At 41.3% G+C, this 18,986-nt stretch overlaps 2 protein-coding genes across 5 annotated transcripts in view; one reads left to right on the top strand and one right to left on the bottom strand.

Moving 5' to 3' along the window:
• pdia5 (protein disulfide isomerase family A, member 5) overlaps window positions 1-14,129 on the bottom strand; it is a 45,975-nt gene extending 31,846 nt beyond the window's left edge. Inside the window, exons 1-3 of the mRNA XM_069533402.1 lie at window positions 13,973-14,129; window positions 6,331-6,457; window positions 3,242-3,329 (exon numbers count right to left, since the gene is read on the bottom strand). Of these exons, the coding sequence (XP_069389503.1) occupies window positions 3,242-3,329; window positions 6,331-6,457; window positions 13,973-14,038 (281 nt within the window). The 5' untranslated portion in view covers window positions 14,039-14,129. The remainder of the gene's footprint in view (window positions 1-3,241; window positions 3,330-6,330; window positions 6,458-13,972) is intronic.
• Window positions 14,130-15,445: 1,316 nt separating this feature from the next.
• sema5ba (sema domain, seven thrombospondin repeats (type 1 and type 1-like), transmembrane domain (TM) and short cytoplasmic domain, (semaphorin) 5Ba) overlaps window positions 15,446-18,986 on the top strand; it is a 129,393-nt gene continuing 125,852 nt past the window's right edge. For 3 of the 4 annotated variants that reach the window (XM_069533398.1, XM_069533400.1, XM_069533397.1), the window contains exon 1: window positions 15,446-15,812. In XM_069533398.1, the coding sequence (XP_069389499.1) occupies window positions 15,461-15,812 (352 nt within the window). In that variant the 5' untranslated portion in view covers window positions 15,446-15,460. The remainder of the gene's footprint in view (window positions 15,813-18,986) is intronic. The other variant, XM_069533401.1, reaches the window with a different exon arrangement.

Raw genomic sequence — 18,986 nt, 5'->3', positions numbered from 1 at the left:
ATGTAAATGTAGATCAAGTGGGTTTCATAAGGGGACTGTCGGTCCTCGGTGGAGGTAAGTGCTCTCTAGTCTGTTCTTTTTCCAACATCTGATTTCCTTTTATATGAAACTACTTCACAGACAGCTGCAAACTTAATGACACTGTGCTTGTGCAACAAAGACTAGTTAATCTTCAAATGTCTCTGAACACATATATTGAAGAACAATGGATTTTCAGTGGACACAACGTTCTAGTATAATGTTAAAAACTGACCCGAGCCGTGTAGTGCTGGTATCAAATATCACCAGGTAATGTTTTGAATGAATAAAGAGACCACACGCTTGAGTAAGGGCAAATACTTCCCCCCCTTTTAGTCATTCGATCACATGTGCAAAGTAATACTGACTCAGATGAAAAAGATTGCAACCCTTTATGTTTCTGAAGTCCTGTGATTGTGAGTAGACCGATGACAAAGCAGTGCTCTCCAATCACATAACAAATGGAAGTTAGGCTGAGTCACTCACTAACGTCCAGAAGGAACAAAAGATATAAAAGGTATTTTTTAAAAGACCTGTCCACCGGATGAACACAACTGCTGAGAACTCGTCTCTAGGGAAACGTCAGTGGATGTGTCAGTGCCGAAGCGCAAAAGCCCCAAAATGTTTGAGTGAGCATGGCTGGTGTGGTAAGAAGGTACCGTATGAGAGGAGGAGGAGGAGGAGGAGGAGGAGGAAGAAGAGGAGGAGGAGGAGGAGGAAGAAGAGGAGGAGGAGGAGGAGGAGGAGGCTGATAAGAAACTACAAGGTGCAGAAAACAGATGCAGTGAGGAGAAGAAATGCAAGAGTAAAGTAGATAACAAGAAAAACCTTTGTGATTACAAAGACTGACTCCATGACAGTCAAACTTATTTGGGGAAGACATTATCAGTAAACAGTAAAATGATAACTAAGTGACGTACATATGGTGCACACGTACTTATACTTGGTGTTTGTCTACGTTTTAAATGTATCAGGTTTGATTCAACAAACTAAAATGACTTCAAGCGACGAGATCATTGAGCATCTTTAAGATTTAAGAGTCACTGAAATAAAAGGTTTGAGTCGACACTCAGTCCAAAATCAACTGTTTCTTTTGTAAAGGATTAATAATGGATTTTAAATGCAAAGAGGATGAACCCCCACGTGCCAATAAAATATTTCGCTGCAGGACACAAATCATACGTGCTGTGATTGTATGAGCTCTGCTATTCCCACTAAATCAGACCAGACTATGTTGCTTAGCATGTTCTATGTCTGTTTCAAATTGTCAGGGGAATGGAAGCAAGGCAGCACAGCCCTTTCCTGTATGAGATCACCCATCCCTCTGGTGGATCCCAGTTGGCCAACACTGAGGTCTCTGTCATCTGTTCAAAGTGTCATTCTGGCCTCGGTGTCCCTCTTCCTTGGCAGGGCAGACCATTCTCACGCTGTGATGTGCGCTCCACTTTCTCTCCCTCTGTCCACCATGAGCTCTCAGTTGGGGCTTCGATTTGGAACAGCTCCATTTGAGATGGTGGAGAAAAAATACGGCAAACAGGACAATGCTGCGCTATAGAGCCTGGCACCGGATTCATGTGTCCTGTGGTGATGAACCCGTCTTGCTCTAGCTCCCCTGGTAGGAAAGTGGCCCCGTACAAATCTCTGTTTAACAGTAACACACACTCTCAAGCATGCTGAGGTTGTTGGGAAAAGAAAGACGGGAATGATACCGTACTCTCCCAGACAAAAAACAGCCACTGAGTCAAATAATAGACAGTAGAAAATGACATGAATCTTTGAAGACAAATGTGGACACTAACACTTCTGACAAGTTCTGAGTGTAGTTCCTTTTCTTTCTGTCCTCACAGTCGTCTCCCCCACAAGGCTTGAGAGAAATTGCGAATGCTGCAACAAGCTCTCGGTGTCAAAGGGGAGTTACAGCCGTCCTCGCAGTTTCCTGTTTTATGATATATTCTTTCCTCTCTGGTAGGGACTACAGTTCATGCAGTTGATGGGTTGACAGGTATGAAAGTAAGTAGAACTAAACACCAGGAAAAGGCAGAAAGAACAACAAGCCAAAATCAGATCACAGGGGAGCAAAGGAAGCTGAGCTTAGAGAAAACAGTGCTGGTATCTTGGAAGTATCTAATGTTAAGCAATGTTTGCTTAATGTAAGCACATTTGCAGTGTGGGCTGAAGATAGATCTGCTCCACAGAGACACATGACAGATGTGCTGTATGGAAAATAGTACATGGAGTCGTGTGAGAACAAATAACTTCCATAATATAGCTATTATGAATCTTATTTCTATTGAATCCCTTTAATAGGTCTTTTTTTTTTTAATATAAACTATCTGAAATATATGATATTATAATTTTAAATACATGAAATTGCTCGTTTTGTCTGAGCAACAACTTGAAACACAAAATATTCAGGCAAACCTGCTTCAGCGAGGTATTTATATATATATATATATATATATATATATATATATATATATATATATATAACACTGATAGTCAAGTACTGTGACAAGAAGGGCTGAAGCTTGTCAAGATTCCACTCAATTATACACTAAGTAACAGTTCAAGTTCAAGGTGACATCTTCAAATGTCTTGTTTTATCAATTTTCACATTAAACAATGAAACCAAACTAATGTCCTATAGTTTAGATGGTTGAACTTGAGATTGTTATTTCTGCTTGAAAAAATCTCACCGATCTTCTCTGCTATCATGTCAAGTACCTATATCATCTATCTGAAAAAACTGAATTAGATGGTCTTTTCCTGGTGTTGATGAAGAAATGCTTTTTGTAGTAAAACACTTATATTTTTCAGAAATACTAATGAAACATCATTCATGTACACGACAGGAAAAACACTCAGCACCCAAGTTCTTCTTTATTTACCATTTCCGAATGAAACAAACTAATCCAGGGAGAACAGAAATGTATTAGAATGTGAAGCCCCAACGCTTCAATGACTCCAATAACGGCCTCTTGTCAAATTGCCCTGTGCAATAGAAACAGTGGAACAAGGCCATTTACAGCCTACTGGAAAAGACATCAGTTGTGGAGATGGATTGCGGCACAGACATTCTCGGGAGGAGCAAATTGCTCTGTCTTTATAACGACTGTCAGAGAATTCCTTGTACAAAAGAGTCGGTAATCTTGAAAAAGGTAAGGAGTCAATGGGTATGATGGAGCGAAAAACTTTTTTCTTTTTAAATGATCTCTTTACTTACCCACAGTTGACCCAGGCAATGGTCCCTTGGCCTTTTACAGTCTGGGCCACATCTGACAGCAGCTTCAGGTGGGAGTCCCCTGATGTAGCTGCAGACACAGAGAAAAAAAACTGTGATCAGACTTGTTACCAGGACTTTTCAATAGCTCAGGACAGCCCACAGCCTGGAGACACAGAGGACACTGTCATGTCAAATACAGAGATGTGGATTTGAGTTTCAGTGGAGCTCAGTGTCTGACTAAAGCTCCGAGTGATGAAGAAAGAGATCGCTGCGTGTGGGTGAGCGGGGGTGAGGGAAGAGAGTTTTCTAATACCTTTCACTGGATGGGTTCAGGGAGGGGGGTTAAGTTACATCAGCTTTCAACATCTCACAATAGTGTGACTAAGCAGGGGATGGGAGGATTATATTCTCTGCCACCGCCGAAGCACACCAACTTTCCAGCTAAAGGGGGTGAAGCACAGACGGTACATTTTGGCGAACTATAGCTTCGAATCTGCTGCCTGCTGCTTGGTACCACATTGTGAAGCGTGAGGAACATCGAGCTCCGTCAAGGACGATGTGGAGAGTTCACGACCACTGAGGATTTGCACCATTCACCTTGTCGGAGAGAAAACTTGGCCGAGCTATGCAGTTTGCTTTCTGCGTTAGGGAAAGACGACAAAGTGGTGTGTGATAAACTATATCTGCTACAACAACAACTCACAGTAATATTACGGACTTTGATCAGATACTGCAAGTAAAGTAAACACGGTGTAATATTCTAGTCCTTGTGTAACACAATTAATCATTTTTATTCTCCCCCACTGAAACCAAATGTGTTTTATGAACTGCACGAAGAGTCCTCTCGGTGCTCCAGCTGAGGCTATATTAGGATAAGGGGCAGTGCCATGTCTCTCCAGGGTCCTGCCGTGCACCAGGTCAGAAAAAAACAAACATTTGGCAATTAAGTGTCACTTTATCATCGAGCAGGAGGTGAGCAGGAACTAGCTGGTAGATTTTCTAATCGAGCCGTTCTCAAGGTTTGATGGGAAATATCACGAGGAAACTCCACAGTGAGGTGACTGACAGGGTCAGAGCCTGTTGATGGGTGAGGGACAGGGCAAACAGGGCTGGGAAATATCAACTCAGGAGATTGTCGGAACAATTGAGTGCAGATTTTCTCAGGACTTTGCCTTTCTGAAGAATGTGGCAGGAGAATGTCCGGTCAGGTCACAACAATAGGCTCTCCGGAGCGTTAGGTGAACGGTGACGCATTTACATTGGCATAATTCTTTTTATTGTTTGGTCGCCAGAGCGAGACTGTCTCAACTCATGACAGACAATGAATGAGATGCGGCTGGAAGCTGCCAGATATTTGTTGGGGGTGAAGTTGAACCAGCGTGGCAGAAGGAGCTGAATCTTTGGTGTCTTTAAAGAACGAATGGCTGTAGTCAGTGATAAATCAGAATTACTGCTCAGTACATTGAAGCCTTCTCCAGTGACCTAAGGCTGACCGATATGGAACATGAATTATGAAACGAATAAACACGTTGCTGTGGGGTTCTGGGAGTCGTTTGCTGCTTATTAAAGGTTAGGAGGATCATTTTGAATGCGAAAATTTAATTTTGTAATATCAAGCAGATCCTTCAACAAGCCTGCTGAGTACATTTGAAGGAAGATGCAAATGAAATGAAAATGGAATTAAAATCAACTGGGGTACATTAGTGGGTTCCCTCAAACAAGATTTTTATAACTCCGGTTTATGCATAAAGTGCTTTAGTTTCTATTTAGCAGCTAATCTCTAATTCTACATTTTACTATAAATACTTCCCAGTTCATTACTGAGACAGACTACTGTGATCATCACTACAAAGCAGCCCGTGGGCTAAAGGGGCACACAGCATTATTGTAGAATGTATTTTAAAGCTACTGTGTTCAATGTTTTTTAATTAATTATATCAGATTTGGGCAAAGTGCCACTGTTCCACTCTTATTACTGAGCAATCAAATTAATTTTAATTATTATACGGTTTTAATCATTCATAATGACCAACTCTGAGACATTTGAAGGAAATGGCATTTACATGGCATCTTACATCTGTAAATCGATAGTTTCACTAAATGAGGATGTTTATTATGTCAAAAGGTTTCAGTCGTCATTACATACTCCTCTTGTCATAAATTATTTATTTTCTTACATTGTGGGAAGCAACTGTGTGAGTCTTTCACACACAACTGGTCAATGTATTGGTGACTGCTGCTACAATCCGATTTCCACTCGTCCTTTTTCTGATTATAATTGTCTGTAGTTAAGTACTGGTACAAGTACATAATGATGTCAGCACCTTGCTCTATTATAAATTAAAATTTGACAGTAAAATGACTAATTAAAACATAGATAAATGGGGTATTTTTCCAGCAAACATAATGTCTCTGAAACACTCCTGTCATTTGATTAAACACCACATATTATTCAGCTTTCCAGCACTTCACAATGACCTCAGTGTCTTTCAGATAAGAAAGCATTTTTCATGATCCATTACTATAATTGTCTGGCAGACTGCGTTCCCCGTCTCCTCCCTTGACACAAACAATGGATTCTTAACAAGAAATGTATTTTGCCATATGTAGTGGCAGTAAATTACACCACTTAAAGGTCCAGTGTGTAAGATTTATGTAAAAGGGATGTATTGGCAGAAACCAAATATAAAATAATCCTAGAGATGTTTTCACTCGTGTATTTCATCTAAATTGTATTAACTGTTGTTTTCTTTACCCTTGAAGGGCCCTTCATATTTAAATACTTTATATTTACATCAGGAGCTGGTCCTCTCTACGGAGGTTTTTTTTTTACAGTAGCTCAGACTGGACAAACTAAACCTTTTGAGTTTTTATGACAACTGAAGCTGCCACAGGTTCTCTGTCATGTTTGGAGGGGGAGGGGGAGGTGAGGGGTGTTCAGCTGCAACATGAAACTTCACCACTAGATGTCACTCAATTCTACACTCTGAACCTTTAATGGCACAAATGTTGTGTTACTCTTATCATCCACTTTAACCAGGAGTATACTGTGACTGAATCTACAGACAGAATAAATCCCAATGACCTACCTGTCTTTGTGTAGAGCACCAGAACGTTGGTTCTCGTCCTGAGGAGCTTCTTGAAGTCTTTGTGGTCGCTGACCTTCTCTATGAGAGGAGACACCTTCACCGCCTCCAGCACCGACAGCAGCCACACCTGGTGAAATAAACAAGGGTCGCCATGAAATTCGCTCTTCATTCAAGCTCTTCAGAGGCTGACCTGCTTCTATTTACCGGGGCGTGACCGATGAGGTTTTTTTTGTAAATAAAGAAAACTAAACATGTTTTATGTAAAATGTAAACATGAATGCACGTCTTTATTCTGTAAAATAAAAGCACCAATCTTTGAAAAGCTAACAGATTTTTTATTTAATTCTTTTTTTCAAGAGCCACATAAACAAAGAAAACAATCTTACAGGACTTACAGAGAAATCTAAACCTCTCCAAGCCTTGTGTAAGACAGTAAGAATTAAAAAGTACGTCAAACCATACATTAATTATAGATACAACAAATGAGAAATTGAAATACAACATCCAAAATAGAAAAGCTAACTTGCCAAAGAGAACGAGAGAGTGGGTGTGTGCCCTCATATTAGTCAACTCACAGAGTAGTAGAAATGATTCAGATTATAACGGACAAGCTGTTCGCCTCTATAAACAAGATTGGATGTTATTACCAAGTTGGCAGCCAAGCAATAGATGAATGAGCCGGAGTAGCAGCTGATTCAATCAGGTAATGCGAGTGCATCTCCAGTGTTCTGCTTGATCTATTGCTATGCTGCTATTAGATGAATGATTATCTCATATTAGCCAAGGAGCAAATTAACACATCATTTAAAGTTTAGAAAGTGGGTTTGATCTCATTTCATACCACTACAGTCGTCCATTACTGCTGTTTCTAACTGCCCGTAAACTAAATCAACAGTTCTAACTTGACAGTTACACTGAACTCAAAAGTTATCTCTTTTTACCTGCAGTGCAACAAACAAGATAGGATATTGTTTCCAATATCACCCTGGCTCAGTTGACTTTGCAAACACTGGTAGTTGTACAAATGGTGCAAAACACCCAATATAGGGAACAAAGCCTGTATCGAGAGGCTTGCACTTTAATCAAAGACGACAGAGGAGGGGAAAAAAGGCCGATTACACTCCAGCAACATGAAGTTAATTCCACGGATTCTAATCGTCTCTGTGCCATCAGCATTGATTAAAAAGCTTTTCCTTTCTGCCTACAGAGAACTAAATTAGACACCAAACATTGTCTGCTCGCTCAGCAGATCCTGCTTGATGAGTGATATCACATGGAATGAAAACAAACACCTGTCGGGCTCATTTTCTCATTTTAATTCCCAAGTGGCTGCTCTTCTGAGGCGCATCTGATGGAAATCTTAAAACACTACCCGCTGCACATCAGTGTATTACGAGATCATACAAGAAAAACCAGAGGGTTTAGAAAAGAATGAACAGACAACCGAAGTACTTGTCTGTATGTAAATGAATCTAAAAGTAAATCAAAGTATTATTGGTATGTGTGTTTACACTGTCACTTGTATTCAGTACATGATTGTGATTAGGTTTACGTGACAATGAAACAAGATGTGTCAGGATTTGGTTTAGGACTCATGGGAGCTGCATTACGAAGGTAGAGCTAATAAGAAGCTGGCAAGATGACAGTCGTCTGCATAGGTGAGCAATCAGGGATATGGGAGCGAGGAGCCGGAGGCAAAATGAAGCAGAGCTGAAAGTAGATGGCAGGCTGTCGTACAGTGATACATAATGGACTACTAGACTCATTAAGTTGATGAGAACTGAACAGCATCCTTTCTTAATCACTCTCTCACCAAGTGGTGAAACATTTATTGTCTTTACAAATTATGACAAACTAAAGTGGCAAATATGTATTATGCTGTGTATTAATCTTGTAGTGCAACATATAGATATTTCAACATTTTTGTGGCTTTGGCTCCATAATGACTTTATCTGTCATGCATACAGCTGCCATCACCTGCAATGGTTCTACATTTTACAGAGCTACTTAAAATGTACCTAATGATTGAAGACAGTTTGTAAAAATGGTGATTTACATTGTAAATTGCTGTTTTAGCCCAAATCCTGCCTGTTGGGAGATGATAGGTCTTTTTCACAGCAGACGCTTTGAGTTGTCACAGAGGGAGAGACCCAGGTGTTCCTCATAACATTAACAACGCCTCTGTTCTATTCAAGACTGCCTCTGACTCCTTTGATTCTTCACACCTGCCGTACTTTTCCTGCTGTAACACGTCAATACTGGTTTAAAAAGTCAAACATGGACTGTGCACAGTAGGAATCTGAAACTAGCTGCGGATAATTACTCAATACCAAGTAGTAGCATGAAATGTCATATCCAGCAAACGACAGACTGACACCAGACTATAAAAAAAGACAGATGAAGCATCTCCACCTTTTCCCACTATCCAGAACAAAATATCCAGGATACAGATGCTGCCATCTTCGCCCAATGACGACGTTCATCGAAAATGGATTAAAACCAAACGTTGAAAAATAAACATTTGATCAAACATCGAATGTGTGAGTGATGTGTGATAAAGAAAGAGCTGCACCGAGCTGCAGTGCACTGCTGTGTTTGTGAAAGTGTGAATGAAAACTGTGCCGTAAAGTGCTTTGAGTGTTCATCAAGAATAGAAAGATGCTGTATAAATACAGATCATTTACATCAGTGTGATAAGAACTACCTAAAGCAACCATCGTTGAGAAACTGTGTATTTCATGTCCCATCCACTAACATGGAGAGATACCTAGACCTACAGTTGAGGCAGCTGAGAATGATGCTGTTAAAGCAACAATGATGATATTCGTGAAATAATGAAAGTATTTTTACGCCGTCTTTCTGAATGAGATGTACAGTAACAGAAATAATTACTCTGCTGACAGTTTCCCCCACAATGCATTGTAAGAGACAAGCACGTCCAGAAGCAGCATTACTGCACTGCTGACTATTTAAGCTGCAGTTTTATTACAATGATGCACAGGCAGCCACAGTAAAATAGAAAACATGAATGCAGCAGAGCAGTGTTATGCAGTTCCATAATGTGAAGGGTGCAAGAAAAAACATTTAACTGATAATAAAGGTTGCTGTGATGAGAATCCAATGCATTTTCATGGTGTCTGAATTATCTGTTGAGTGCTGGTGCTCTCTTCCTTTCGTGGGCTGCTTCTACAATAATTGGCGCATTTCTGTAACTAGAAGTGCAAATGACAAATGCAAGCAGTGATAAACTACAGCACACAACTCTATTTTTGTCAGATCACAGCAGTCTTAATCAAAAGTCTTGCGTTGTCATCTCTCAATAGTTCAGTTCACAATGCAGTTTCATCACACTGGTGTTTTGGCACTTTCCTCTCGAAGGAAGGGAGGAAAGTTTAAAAGTTTAAAAAGGTGTGAAATTTGAATAAATTAAACAAAATGAAATTGATTTGATCTTTTAAAGAAAGTGGCACCGCTTTAAGGAAAGTTTAGTGCTGTTTATAGGTTGCAGCTCTGTGGCCTCAATGTATTTTGTTTCACTAAAAGCTCTTTGAATTAATGAAACCTGCACAATAGATCAAATGGGAATGCTTGGTGCACGGTAGATTCAGGACAAGAACACATCTGCACATCCCTGAATTGGTCTATTCCTCAGAAAGCTGATGAAACAGTCTTATGTCTTTCACCCTGTTCACACCTGGTATTAAAATGTGTTCAGGCTGATTGGATGGTATTCAGCTTGACCACATGCATCTGACACATTGACATTAGATCCGATCGGGCAAAACACATCTGGAGCTGATCCAGGGACACATTAGGATTGGAAAACAAACATGTAACTACATGGGCTGAAAATACATAATCATGTAGGATTGGTCCAAACCAGCAAGGCAGCAGTAGATGAACCCGTCCTCAGGACTTTATTCAAGACAACCAAGATGGAGTGATCACAAGACCAATCAAATATATTATCGCATCCAAGGATGTGATATGAGCTGGTCAGAGCGATTGAATCAGATACATATGAATGAGATCGAGTTAAAACTCTAGATACAATCTGGAGAGGAGGTGTATTTAAAAGCCAAGTGGTAGCCAGGGATAATACTTCTATGGATTCAAGGAAAAAAAGAGAGATTTGTGTCCTCAGGCATTCATCGTTTTCTCAAATTGTTGTTTAGCTCATAAAAATAATGTATTTTACAGAGCCCAAAGTGATTTCCTGAACTCAATATGGTTTAGTGAGATGAACTGCGGTTTACAGGTTTTAATTTGTTAGCTGCTTAGATCAGTTGGCTTGAGGACAACACATCTAAGTCATTGACATCCTCCCTCGTCTCTGCTGGCAGGTGACTGATACTGAGAAACCCCACAAACAACAAACAATCACTGAGGCATGTAGCCCAACAGAGAGGCTCTATAATGGTGCTGCATTTGTCCCTTCCCAACACTGTCTTCCCCCATTATCACTGCCTCCTCAACGCCCTGCAGGGAGACAGCCTCGTCAGAGTCAAGCAGATCAATGGAGATGAGACCCAAGCAGAGCAGCATGATTTGGTGAAACACGCGCAAACACATTTTCCACACAGTTACCCAGGTAGTGGGTTAAAATTAGAAAGGGGAATAAAGCAGAAAGAGGAAACTGAACTGCTGTCTCAGGAGCAATCATTCAATCATTCAACATGGTGATTTGATTTAAGAGAAATTATTCTACGTCTTTATCAATTCGGTTTAATGGCAAAATTGAACAAACTAGAAGATATGCTTGATGTTCAACAATCTTTTAAAATATCACTTTAAAAAAAAACAACCTGAAAGCTCCTACAACTGTGGAACTTGAATAAGCAGGTGACCAAGTTTTAGTTTGAAAACTCCAGGAGGTTTAAGTCTGGACGGGTAGAAATGGTGACATTTTGAAATGATGACGCATGCACCTGCGTTCACTTCCTGATTAATTCTCATGGCTGAAATATCCACAGTGAATTATAAACAATTTCTCAATTCGCCCAGTTCCACTTCCCTGTTTTATTTTTCACTATTGCTGTTTCGTGTTCTCAGTATTGTCTGTAGGGGTAAGACAGCCTGCTTCCTTGTCACACACATGCCTAGCATACATGCATGTGATTCTTTTAAAGGTGTGTCCGTACGGAAGGAGATTACCTCAGAGCTCAAATATTTGCTGAGAAGGCGATTGTTTCCATTTTAAAATGCTGTTTTAAAACTAAAATGTACTAGCATGGATGTAGCCTAAAATCTCTAAGATGAGCCGATATCAACCAGCCGATGCTAATATATTTGTCATGGTCCAAGTAATAAAGGCCAGAGGAAAGTAGGTGACACTGACAAGTACACAGTGTCGCAACAATGCCCAAAGCCTGAGCTCCATTCAAATGCCAAAAGAGCACAATCAGACTACGGCTAAAATGTCAACTGACATACAAAATGTTACTGCTCAACAAAATCCATTCTCATAATGCTAATCTACCTGAATCTCTTTCATCATTACTCAAACCAAAACCTTTGCACGTGATAACTATGCTAAACTGGCATTTTGTGATTGCTCCCAGACTCAAAAATCCCAGACACAATGCTCTGAAGAAATCCATTGGTGCTTTAAACATCGACAGGACATACTTTTATCAGCCATAAAACTAACTCCTGTCACATTACTGTTAAAAAATGTGGCGCTTACTAAGCAGCAGGTGCCCAGCCCCTGCCCGGGAGCCCACACCCTCCATCTGCTGTGACAAATCTGCTTAATAAATGGCATCGAGTTCTAGGGGCAGTACTGAATCAGCAAAAATATCACCAGTGTTTGTCAAGCACTTGCCTTGAGTTTCCTCTGACTAATGAGCCAGTCAGCTGTGTGTCGGTGTGTGTGGACTGGCTGATTGTAAAGGAAGCTACGCGGCATCAGATAACACACACAGGGCGCTGATTTAGAGGCTCCTTAGCGCTCAAATGAGCAAAGGAGCAATCAATTAGCAGCTTTAGCGACTATCACATTTCAGCTATCAGTCATGGAAGTCAGGCTGGAGGCAGAGTCTCCGAACACATTATCAAGCTGTTGTGGGATAATACTGATACTGAAACGCTAATTTGACTAAAATGTGTCCACGGGAAATGAGAAAAGTGTTGTGTCAAGAGAGTTGACATTGAAAGATGAGTCAGTTCTGTTACCTAATTAAACCAGATATTTACTCCTTAAAAACAATAGTTTGACTAGTAGTTGTGACTTTCTGTTAAGAAGTGAATTATTAAGATCTACATATGAGAACATTTTCACAAGACACATACTGTGCATCCATCATGTATTACGACAGAGACAAATAACCTTTTGTTTGGTCTTCGTAGTCCAACACATTCGTTTTGACTATGAGGACAAACACCATCTGCAAACCTTCATTTAGGTGAACATAACCAGTGAACAGTGAAGAACCCTTTGTGCAAACTCTCTTCTAATTTTATGACAAAGCAAAGCAATGAACCTGAACTTATAAACAAGGCAACCGAGCGTGGGTTGGAGACACAGCCATTAACTGTGAAGGATTAACAATCAAATAAAGGGGATTACACATCCTACACTGTCTGCTGTGCGTGTAAACACCGTTAACATTAAAGCTCAGAGTGTGCACACTTTACCTCATAATCAGAGTTTTATTGCGGATGCAATGAGCAGTGCCAAAATCAAACAGTAGCACTGTCCGAATGCAAATGAAGTCAACTGTGGGTAAACACCAGAGCACCACCCATGTTTGCCAACACTACAGGCATCAGGATGTGGAGCAGGAACATGCCTGCATCACTAATCAACACACCAGATGTGTTCATGGTTAGAGCTGAGAATAAATAAGATATACAGAGAGCTTGAATTAAGTAAATCAAAAGTTTTTAAAACATCATTTTTATACATAAATATGGACAATTAATGTCCCAACACCAGTTGACATAACACCTAGGAGAGGTTTGACTACATTTCCCTCTGGATCAATAAAGAATCTATCTATCTATCTGTCTGTCTATCTGCAGTTCTTCCTGAGGACACTACAGTTTCCATTGCTTTCACTCAAGTCACAAACTTTTCCCCTTTCAATCCCTTTTACAGACACTTGTGTGAACACGTGAGTTTCTGGGTCCTGAGTTAATAACAACAACAGTTTCCAAACTAAAAGCTCAACAATCTGTTAGAAAACACGAAGGGAGTAACTGGGTCTTTCCGGGTAAAGGTGAGTCGGTTCATCGGGTCTGGTTCTCCCGTGTTGACCGTCTGCACTCCACGGTTAACCACGGCTCAGACACGGGGGAGGGAGCCCCCGTGCACAGGCGACCCGACGAACGGAGCACCCGCCGCTCCGAGCGAGCCCTCACACGGGTGAACCCTGCAGATATGCCCGCTGTGCACTCACGGTACGAGCAACTGGTTGTGCCCGAAACCGTAAGTTCAAACCAGGGCTGTCAACTTCACCTCCAGCGCGGGGAGGGAGACTATGGAAGGAGCCGCGGCGCTTCCACTCCCTGCTCCACGCACTCCTGTGGCTCTCTAACCCGGACACACACACACACACACCCTCCGCACCGGGAGGGACTGTCGCCGAGAGCCGGCTGCGACTTTACACGACACACGCGGGGGGGAGAGACCGTCACTCACCAGCAGCACCAGCGTGAACATTCTCGCCTCCTTCATCCGACTCCCGCAGCGGGTCCAAGAGGCCATGATGCCGTTGCCACGTCTGGATACGCAGGCGCAGTCGGATTCCCTCGTACCGCGCAGGGCACTCTGGGAAATGTAGTGCAGGAGAGAGGAATTTACCGGGAAAGGGGTTGGCTGTTACACCTGCCTCCCCCCCTCCTCCCCCCGCCTCCTTCATGCTATCAGGGTGCTAAGTGTCAGCACTGTTGTCTACATGGTTCTGTTCTATCAGCGTAATGCACACAATTAATTACACCACAGGGTAATTAGCAAATTGGCTTTTGATTGAATGGCTCTTAATTAGCTCATCATCAATTACTTTTAGGTTCCTTTGGAATACTTGCTTTGATTATGGCAGTAAAATGTTCCCCTCAGTGTTTGATTCATGCAGGGGCCCCCGGGCCAATGGGCCAATATAAAGCAAATGCATAAATATATATATATATATTTTAAAGTATTAAAACAAAAATATAAACCATCAATAAAATGTTATGACCTACCAGATTCCCCCGTGTATAGATGCAAATAAAGCCACAATAAAAGGTTTGTATTTGAAAAGGAAATGTAATATAATAGAGTGTATAGACTATTCACTGTAATTATTAGTAGTAGCCTGTCAATGAGGTAGAAATAAATGAAACATTTGTTCAGTTCAAGGTTTGAACTGATCATTTTGTTTATAAAGTTTTTTATGATATACACCTTTCACTATGGGTAAGGACAAGCACTAGACTTTACCCAAGTACTTTTCTAAAAACCTTATATTCCATCTCTGAAAGGTGTACACATATTTTATGTATTTCATTTTATCTTTATTGCCTATATATTCAGTCTATTTCATACTATCATACTCTTTCCCTATTTTGTTTTTGGACTATCTGCTACTGCTTGTATTTGAATTTCCCCAGCGTGGGATCAAAAACCTAAAGTTTATCTTTAGTTTTATTTCACACAACAAAAATGAAATCTAAAAGTATGTGTCGGCTGTGGTAGAAACCAGTGATGGCTTATATAAAAACCTCAACCAAAGGATATAAAAAGGATAAAGTACAAAACACCAGGATCTCCTACTACTAATATCCAATAGGAGAGAAGTGTTGTGCCATTTGAAAAACCTGCAGCTGCTTTTTTAGTGGCATTTGTAAGCTTTTCTCATCATTTACACTCTTATAAATATATATAAAAAAATATCAACATAAATACAAGCAGGGACAAACAACACACTAAGAAACATGCTAAAAACATGCTAACAACATGCTAACAACATGCTCAAACAATGCATGACTTTGACCCGGAGATGCACTTCATGTGTGAACTGTCTGAGTTACATTGTTTTCTTTGGACAAACCAGGAAAGCAGAGAAAAAAAATATAAACCCATTGGAGTTACATTGCCAGGTTACCCCTCACACATCAGGTGCTGTTGAGTCCCAGACAACACAACAACATGTGGGGCAAATCTTTCCAAGAAGCCCCGGTGTCTGTCCCTCAGGTCCACGCTGCGAGTCAGCCCCAGACACATCCTGCTCCTCCTTCTCCTCTCTCCCACCCCTGCTACCTCACTCCTCTCTCCCCCCCTCCCTGCCGTCCCCCTCCTCAGCCGTGTGGTATAGTCCGACCATCCAGCAGAGAGGCAGAGAGAGAGAGAGAGCGCAGTGTTTGGCTGCAGGTCGCCCGGAGAGGGACGCGCACAGCGGCTGAGGAACACAACACTAGACCCCTGTCTCTCACTAGTCTGGCTCTGTCCTCGTCTCCACCTTGCTTTGTCACCAACTTGAGGAATACAAACATCATCCAAGGTAAAAGGAAATATCACTTTTCTCCTTCTTTTCGTGGGTAAAATCCCTGAAATGCAGATACAAAGCACTTTTTTTTAGGTGTGTTACGCACCAGTTTTCAGCCTGAATATCGCTTCTAATTCGCGTTTAGAGGCGAAATCGATGTTGTTTGAGTTTGGATTGAGGGTTTTTTTTTTTATAGTGGAGATAAAATCCATAGTTATCATGTTGAGTAACCTGCTTAGATTAAAAAAAAACACCCTCCATCACTAATGGATTGGCTTCCCTGGAGCTTTATTATTTCAGCCATGCCGTGGGGTCCGTTTTTCCTCTGAGCTGTGTTTGAGTAACATGACCGTTTTCAGTCTAAATCTCAAACACTTTATTGTCTTTTCGTCCACTTTGTCTGGCTCTGGTGAGCTGGTGTGTCCGTGGATGCAGCGTGTGTTTGTCGGAGCAGTTGGGTTCTTTATGCCACGGCCAGTTTTACTTTCCACTCACGTTTCATCCCAGGATCAGAGGAGCATTTGTGGGTCTGCTGGAGCTGCCTGTTCCTGCCACATTAGCACCGTCACAAACTAACTTTGTGCTGCTCGCTGACCTGTGTATTCCTTAATGATATTCACATTTAAACTTTAAAGACAAACTTAAAATGAAGATTAACTGTTTCAATCGTGCGTTTGAAAACGCAAATCGACTGTTTTAAAAACGTGTTAATCTAATTTATCCCCAGAACATGTGATGTCAAACTGTTCACCGTGTTGTCCCCTCTCTCATCTCGGTGCTGGTGAACTTCGCTGACTGGCTCAACACCGCCAACAATGACCTCATCCCTTATTAATTCCACATTAACAGGCTTCTTTACGCGCGCGACGAGCAGCTTTTTACGCACAACATTCACGCATTCAGACAGCCCCTTATTCTGCGCAGCTCCCAGCGAACACTGCTGCGACTAATTCCGCGTGAAAACAGCCAAAATCCAGCTCAGAAAGTCATTATTCATGAGCTTGTCACTGGGATGAATTGCTTCTCCATGTCTCTCCCCCACCGCCTCGTGCAGACGCTGTTTCATTTTTAATTCAAGAGAGGGATAAGTGTCCAGCAGAAACTGAGGGATGTGGATACAAAGAAATGCAGCAGTATAAAATAAAGTGGGACATTGTTCCTCTTTCCTGCCTTTAAGATGATCGTTCTGAGGAGCTTTGTTGGAGCAGGTGGTGCTGGTGGTGGGCTGTGATGCTGCAGAGCAACAGAGGGCAGTGTTGAGCAGCACTCTACAGCTGTGGTAAACACCTTGCCAGGTGAAGGTTGGACTATCTCCACAAATTGGCACACACACACACACACACACACACACACACACACACACACACACACACACACATTTGCAGACCAGATTGTTTGTGCGCTGGAGCAAAAGGTGCAGCACTCATCCAAGCCTGGACAAATTACAACATCTAGGGACACCGCTTTAATGGATTATTGCTCTTACAATTTTTTCTCTCTTTGCTTCTGGTGATTAAATGTCAAGCACTTTTCAACAACGCTTTCGTTTGAAGCCAGGTTACTGGGAACAGCTCTCAGAGATGATTTGTACATAAAACTGTAATTTTCAAATATAACATGGTTCGGTTAAATTCATCACATTTATTCACTTGATGAAAGCTCTATTCATCAATAACTAGTGCTGTTTTTCATCTCAAACTTGTTTTTTAAATTGGGCCTCAGTCGTTCTTTTCAGTGGGGTCAATGAAGAACACTGTATTATTCATCAACATACAAATGGCTCTCAAATATAACGGAGCATGGCTGTTTTGAGTTTTGGGGAAACGTATCGGATGAAATAACACATTTGTGTTGCTATTCTGCTTTTGTAAAAACGTAGACAGACAAATACTGTGGCTCTGATGATTTGGTTACTCTCATTGATGGTCTCATGGATAAAGATTCATATGAGCGTATTAGTTTGCTTCAGTATTTCCCTCTCAGTGGATAACGTGGCACAGATTCCTAATCCATATCTCAACAACTTAATTCTCTTCTTCAGGAATATAAAATAGCAGTTGGCACCGCTCTTGCTTTCACTTCGTTCATTAATCAGCACATGTGAAAGTCTCATATCTCCCTCCATCTTTTGATTGATATTCATATATTCTCCCAGGTTTTGTCAGGCCCACATGCTTGTCTTATGGATGATTAACGCTTTTGTGGTTTGAAGAGCAGTTTTTAGTATCGTGGGTCCCTCCTTTCAAATGGAAAACAGGTTTTCATCTTTGATGAACTTATGAGAGCTCTTGACAGGTCCTGGCTGGGGGGGAACCAGTCCAGTCCAGCAGAGCAAAGGAGATCCAAAACAAGAGATTCACTCCCCCACCCCCAACTCCTCTCACACCGCCTCTATGTTCACTTTCTCCTCCGCTCTGTTTCTCTTTCTCTGCTTGATGTCTTTGTAGTTACACTGTGTGAAAGTGTTTTGTTTTTGATTATACTGTTCGTAAGGGTCCCTATCGTCGTGGCATCTGATGTCGACATGAATAATTCATTTTCATTAACGAATATGATAGGTGTGGAGTAGATGAGCTGACAGCCACTTCATCAGATTATTAATGATGCATATTGAAACCGAGCCACGTGGATTACTTCTGTCGTCGGCATCATTTGAGAGGGGACAAACGAGTATAAAAGTTTAATGTCTGCAGAACTTGATCTGTCCTCTCTCCTCTGACCAATATTACCTCTCTATGAAAGAAATGGAGGATAGTCTGACCTCCAGGAGTGTGTGTCTGTCTAAAGAGATAACGGAGGGATACAGATAACAAGAAGTCTCAGTCCGGTCTGCGGTCACACCCTTCACATATCTGCTGGTCTATAAAACTAGAAAATAAGTTTGAAGGAAAAATAATCCGTCTTCCTGGTGTTGACAGACTGGTTTTTTTCATTTCAAGGGAAAACTTCACCAAAATATTATATTATGATATTTCTGTTTTTACTGCATGTCAAATACGAATTCCAGGACATCTGACTGAGCTCATATCAACCACACTCGCAGAGTAAAACCTCCTGCTCCTTTAAAAAAAATCCTAACATGAGCGCAGGCAACACAAAGATGTATTTCCACACTTTAAAACCCGGGAAGGATGCTCTAAGACCATGCTGCGAGGCAGCGAGTGGCCAGCTGAGACGTGCTCTGCCTAC

Source organism: Paralichthys olivaceus, chromosome 10 (assembly GCF_024713975.1).
Source record: "Paralichthys olivaceus isolate ysfri-2021 chromosome 10, ASM2471397v2, whole genome shotgun sequence".
In the NCBI taxonomy this organism is placed as follows: domain Eukaryota; kingdom Metazoa; phylum Chordata; class Actinopteri; order Pleuronectiformes; family Paralichthyidae; genus Paralichthys; species Paralichthys olivaceus.
The sequence above is the reverse complement of the archived record's forward strand: the minus strand, read 5'-3'. Positions and strand labels throughout refer to the sequence as shown.